At 41.8% G+C, this 6643-nt stretch overlaps 1 protein-coding gene across 1 annotated transcript; it reads left to right on the top strand.

Annotated features, from left to right (window-relative positions):
* Positions 1-458: 458 nt before the first annotated feature.
* LOC118420857 lies at positions 459-6600 on the top strand. Its single transcript, XM_035827902.1, has 5 exons — positions 459-507; positions 3329-3753; positions 4095-4248; positions 5016-5158; positions 5595-6600. The coding sequence occupies exons 2-5, from the start codon at positions 3329-3331 to the stop codon at positions 5875-5877; spliced, it is 1005 nt and encodes a 334-aa protein (XP_035683795.1). The 5' UTR covers positions 459-507; the 3' UTR covers positions 5878-6600.
* Positions 6601-6643: the final 43 nt, after the last annotated feature.

Here is a 6643-nt window from a genome sequence, read left to right on the forward strand (position 1 = left end):
GAACTACTTACATATCAATCATGAAGTTGGCTTAAATATCGTTACTTTAGACATTTTGATTTTGGTATTTGATAGATAGCTACAATAAAGGCTATTTTCACATATTGAATAGGGTAGTCGTTCCACAGTTGAAAGATTGGTTTTAAGGATTTAAAGGAAATAACACCTTCAGACAAAAACATGATCAACCATTGCAGTCATGTTCTCTCCATCTATATCCTCTATGTATGTCAATAGTATAATGTTACATGACTGTTGCCTAAGAACCGTTTTATGAACATATGCCATTGCCCTCATCACGCAATGTAACGTCATTTAGGGAAAATGCATCTAACTGCAGTTTCGGTTGATGGATCATGGCGCGATATTGCATACAATCCACCGTCTACCTACAACACCCCGTAGCAGCAACGGTTTGTCCCTTAGTCACGTGAGACGCATTTCCGGTTCAACGGCTCCCATTTTTCCAGAGCCTCCTATAACCCATCTACGGGTGGGCGCATTGAGGTAAGATATGTAAAATTTTTCTCTGCAATACATTTGTGATGTACTGTCATCTGCAATTTTCGCAATTTCATACGAAATACGTGGAATTTTATGGTTTAAAACTACATCCCCAATCATGTCTTGCGTAGTGAGCGACCATTTTGGTTCCGATGTGTTGTTTGGGTGACGCACTCTGAGAATTAAAATCAGTCCACCAAACATCATTCGCTTGTTTCGATGTACATGATGAACATCAGTATGATATCGAACGGATATGTCGTCTTACTGTACATGTTGGATAGGGTTGCCACGGCTAGGTCAGTATATTATAAAAATTTATATAGAAGGAGGTCACGGCAAATCTGAAAGCTATATTTGTCTCCGGGGAGGCCATGCATATTCAATATACGATAGAGCGGGGGAATGTTCGCTGGTTCGTTATGGCTACGGCTTGCTATATCTCAGTATAAAATAAGCCTACAGAGAGAGATAATTCTGAATGATGAAAATGAATGTGTCATGTGATGTCAGGAAAGATCTTATATTCCCATTCCAGTATACTTTACAGCACTCATTAAATGTTCTTCCCATGCAATTAAGCTATCGCGCATTATGGTTATCTTTGTCATGGGTGGCTTAGTTTTGAATGCATTGTAATACGTCATTTTATATGTAGACACCTTTATGAATATGATTTTCAACATAAAACATGTAACGTTATTGTTTCTCTTGTAAGTTTTTGTCTCCCATTTTAGAGATTATCTATGCCCATACCAAAGGTACTTGAAAATCCATACGGACAATCTAAGTATTTCACAATCTACTTATTGATGAATTATGAATGCCCATAAGTGACAAGGGTACTGCCAGGCGGGATAAGCGTCGTGTTGGATAGAGGGTGATGTTTCTCACGACATATCTGGGGAGTAAGCAGACAGAATGAAGGAATGAATCCTGGCGGCGAGTCAGGAAAAATGAAGCCACCGCTAGCAGGCCGGCATTGCCGCCTCCAACGCTGTTAAAAACATTGTGCAAGTTACAGTGAAGCATGTATTGTTACTTAATTCTGCATTTGTGCAGAACTGATATTGTAGGATTGTACTTGTAGATTAATTGAAATGATTAAGGGTTTCTCGACATAAATCAATCTACGGCAGGCACTCTCAGACATGGAATATTTGACTGGCACACTCGGTTGTCAAACTGTCAAAGCACTACGATGTTAATGAACTTTTTAAGTGGTCTTATTATTCATCGTCGGGTATTTGAATATATCTGAATATTTCATTCTTGTTGCTGATACCAAACGTCACTTGATTTAAACTTGATATTAACGCCGTGATTTACGATGAATTAAGCTCGACTTCACTGGACTTGAGGAAGCTGATCCAAGTAAGGTACTCTTTTCCATGACGTTTTGACACCGATTTGAATAACCTCACATGAACTTATGCCAATTTACACAGGCACAGACGACTGTGTGCAGGAATTCAGGCGCCTTGTATGTTAGGGCCAATGTCGCATCAATTATTGATTCCTTGTGCTTCTGAATTTGAACTAAATTTTGTTCTATGCCGGGGCATTTTAATAGGAAGACGCCCCTAATGGGGGGGGGGGCTATCAAAGGAGAATCAGTCATGGTCGATTACTTCACATATCATACATGTAATACCGTGCCGTAACTATAAGTGCAACGATCACAGACATCGTCATTTTTAAGTTCCATGACTTTGAGCCTCTACATGCACTGTAAACTACAAGAAAACACGATGGTTGACTGTACAACAAATAGTCATTGACGTCAGTGCAAGTGCTGCAATTAGTGAAGCAACTCAATCAACCAGTATTGTAGCTTGATAATTACTTTGACCTCCATAGCTATAACGGTACAGAACGCTTGATAGAAGGGGAATCAGAGGGGTATTTCTGGTATTCAGTTACCAGGATTAGATTGGAATCTAGAAAAATAGTTTGTTTTCAGGGCTTCCGAGATCGAGAATACTCGCAGATTGAATTGCTCTCTATGGGAGCTGACTCCAATTCAATAACGCTAAACGGTTTCCAACTATTTCTGTTAACCCTTTTGGCCTTTAAACAGCACTTAGAACTCTGGCCTTGCTCACATTGACGTGACGTGCATTTTAATCTAACTTTTTGCTCGGGATACCAGTAGCGTGGTCAATTTATGTATAGCTTGTTCCTTTCAATATCATGTTGTTTTCTCTACATACAGTTGTATAAAAAATCCAACGACAGATGATTGATCGCGAAGCGCCCATCAAAAATATGTCATTTTGCGAGGGATTTTACTCACGACTTACCTAACGTTATATTATCTCCCAGAAAAATTGTTAATGTTATCTATTGGTTGCACAGTTTGTTATCGATTCATTCAATCTCACACAGTTTACATGTAGCTATCGCTCTTCGGCAGACGGCGGTGAGAAAACCCATGAATAAATCACTCCGCGCCAAGATACATAACAGCGCCATAGACAAACGGTGGGATAGAAAGAAGAATTGAACAGTAGCACAGGTGCGAAAAACAGTCCCAACGTTTACTGCAGTTAATACTACGGTGCCCGGCTTCTACGATACCGATAGTAATACATTTTTCATGTATAAGCTATAGGACTGTTCTTTATTTGTTCTCAAATTAATTATAGAGCGACAGACTTCGAGTGGTGGGTCCTAGTATTATGGCTTCGGAGAGTTGCTTTCTAAATTTATATATGAAACCTGACATTAATTCAATTTGTAGAAAACGTGTGTCACAATGTCTGCTCACCCTTGCCCTCCAGAATTGTTTTCATTATTATTATGTAAATGATCTTTTCAGTAGATGACGATGAAGGTGGCCATGAAGACAGCCGTGCTGCTGACAGCCCTGGTCCTCCTCTGTCTCCAAGACGTGGAGGCGAAGAGAAGGAGGGGCGGCTTCAGCATGGGTCGGCGGCGGTCTGCCTCCAGCAGCTACCCGAAGCAGAAGCAGTGGTCGAGTTGGAGCTCTTCTAGCAACACGGGAGGCTCGTCCTACCCGAAACAGAACCAGTGGTCCTCCTGGGGCAACACAGGGGGGTCCTCGTGGAGCAACACGGGAGGGTCCTCATATGGGAATTCGGGATCGTCCTGGAACAACAGGGGGAATTCTGGCTCGTCTTATGGAAGCTCGTCGACCACCCGGTCCAGGAAGCGGTGGGGCACGTCCAAGGTGGCCACCGCCGCCATAGCCGGGGTCGCCGGGCTGTACGGAGGCTATGTGCTGACGTGAGTTACGGTCTCTCATCATCCATGCTTCTGTTGAGCACATTTGAAGTACTCCAGTAATGCCTACGTCACATTTTCAAAACGGGGCCCGGTCGGGCTGTTTGTGGAATCGAAAATAGAATTGAATAAGTAAAAATATACACAAATAATGCCGATGTGACTATTCTCTTCACGTATTGTGCAGTTTGGTTGTCTTTTATATCATAATTGTCGTTACCGAAAGCTCCCCGGTTTGGAAATGTGACGTAGGCCTAAAATATGATATTGATCTCAATATTGGCCATTTGCGGACATGCGCATATGTTTATTCGAAGTCAAAATCACACGGTTGTACTCTACAGGTCAATGGCGTACAACTCTTTTGGGCCAAACTATGGCTACAACTACAATTACGGGTACAACAACTACCGGCCGTACTACCAGAACGACTACTGTAGAGCTGGCTCGTGTGAAGTCAGGTTCACCGTCAACGACACCGTCATACCCCCGCCTAGGGTAAAGTAATGCATTATACATCGTGTACAGTACTTACTTAAAGTTAAAGCAGCATGTTTTGTCATGTTTTTACTGCTTTAAACAGCATGTTTTGTCACCCCAATTACTATTACTATGGACTTCATACAAAGGAAAGGTTGTAGAGACAAGACAACTTCAAACGCATTGAATCCTGTGAAATGATACTGTGATTAACTCAAATGTAACAGCCACGCACAAAGGCACTGTCCTTGGTGCTGAATGTGCAATCAGCTTACAATGGAACTCACTACTCTAAGAATGAAAACAGTACTTCGTCACCAAGAATGCTCTGAAACTCTTTCTCTTCAGATACATTGTTAACAAATCAAGTCTATTTCGTACTGTCTACTGCAAAAATGTGTAATTGCACTGGTATGTTTCAACCTAATTGTAAGATATTCAACAGGGATTTGGTAACACTTTTCCCGCAGGACCCGACAAAAACCAACTATGGACTTTACACAAGAAAAGAGCGTCCTGAATCCTGTGAAGTGATACTGTTATTAACTCGACCGTAACAGCCTCGCACATGGGCACTATCCTTGGTGCTGAACGTGCAATCAGCTTACAATGGAACTCACTACTCTAAGAATGAAAACAGTACTTCGTTAGCAAGATTGCTCTGAAACTCTTTATTTTTGGATTTATCGCTAAGAATCAAGTATCTTTCGTACTCTCTATCTACTGCAAAATGTTTCAACCTAATTATGATATATTCAACTATGATTTTGTAATATTTTCCGCAGGATCCGACAAAAACCAACGTGACCATTCCTGCGAACGCCGCGCTCGTGTTTCTGTGCCGGAATGGCGGAACGTGTGACAGGAGCCACGTCTGTTACAACAACGTCTACCTGTACAACAACAAACTCTACCCTGACTACCCCAGGTGAGTGTAAAACCGACAAAGAAAACTACGGGAGGTAAAGAAAAACGGCAGGCGAAACATCTGCCTTTCGTGGCAGATGTTTCATGATACACTATGGCTTACGTCCGAAAATGTGCCGCAACCGGCCTCTGGCTGCTCTCGCCGGTGATTTCGTGATGTCTTACACGAAACATCTGCCAGAAAAACGATAAGGAGGGTAAGGGACAATAAGAGACGAAGAGAGGGATGCAATCAAAAATGAGTATACTAGTCATTACAAAACTAGCTATGTGAACCGATAAGAACGGGCACCTTTTACATGTAAAATTAGAAATAAAGGAGTAGCATAAGAAACTTCAAAAGGGGAGCTTGGCGAGAAACGAAGGGTGTATTTAAACTATCTGAAGTAAAACAATATGCTGAGCAAGGTTAGATCAATTTCCATCCTTACTTCCAGGGTTGCTTCTGCGGGCAGCGTCGCCGTCAGTACGTCCACCAACACCGGTACCCAGGTGACGGGACCGTCCCGTACCACCGTCCGGAGCAACATCACGGCGGTTAACGTGACGGCGGCCAACGTGACGACGGCGCCGCCCGTCACCGGGAACATCGCCAAGAGACAGGCGCCGGCCCAGCCCCCGGAGATGGTCCAAGTCTGCATGCCCTCGGATGCTGTTGGGACCGCCGCGTACGCTCTTCTTGTTACGATGGCCTTCTTCTTTGCAATGGTGGCGCCCTGATTGAAAGCTGGTATCTAACCTGGTCTATTATATATATAAAGGCTTAATGGAGCGTTGAAGCACTGCCCTTTTGTATCTATACTTTTATCCCTAGTTGAACCGTCAAGCAAGGAGACGAAGAGAGTTGCAAACTCCGTCTTATGTTGGCTGTGTAAATTGGACTGTTGTTTTAAGAACAGATTTTTTAATGTACATGTGTTACTGTATAGCAAAAAAAAATGCTGCCTGTAATCATTACTTGTACCGTCATGTAGAGCACATGTATTTAGTGTTAGAGGCCCCACACTGATATATAAAATCATTGTGTAAATGTACACGTAGACCACATCTATACCAGTGTCTGTACACAAGGCTTTATAGCATGGCGTAACCACGCCTATGACCTGTGTTAAGAGGATGTTAATCTTGCACAGGCATTGGGTAATGCTGTAATTTGATATTTGTATCATATGTACTGTATCATTACTAATCTGTTATATCTTTATTACACTTGTAAAGTATTGTAATTTAAAGGATGGAGAATAAGATTAACATTTAGATGTTGATTCAAATGCAACTGATGAAATATAAGAAACAGAACAGTGAAAAAGTACCGCACAAGTTTGACATGACAAATTGTATGTGCAATATATATCCTATACTAGAATGCTATAAATTGTATAAATTTTATGGATGTGATATCTTGACAGTGTAAGCAGTACTGTTGTGATGTGAAATAAAACAGTTTAATCATAGAAATATTTCTTTCACCTGCTCTTTCATAACA

This window comes from Branchiostoma floridae, chromosome 8 (genome assembly GCF_000003815.2).
Source record: "Branchiostoma floridae strain S238N-H82 chromosome 8, Bfl_VNyyK, whole genome shotgun sequence".
NCBI lineage: Eukaryota > Metazoa > Chordata > Leptocardii > Amphioxiformes > Branchiostomatidae > Branchiostoma > Branchiostoma floridae.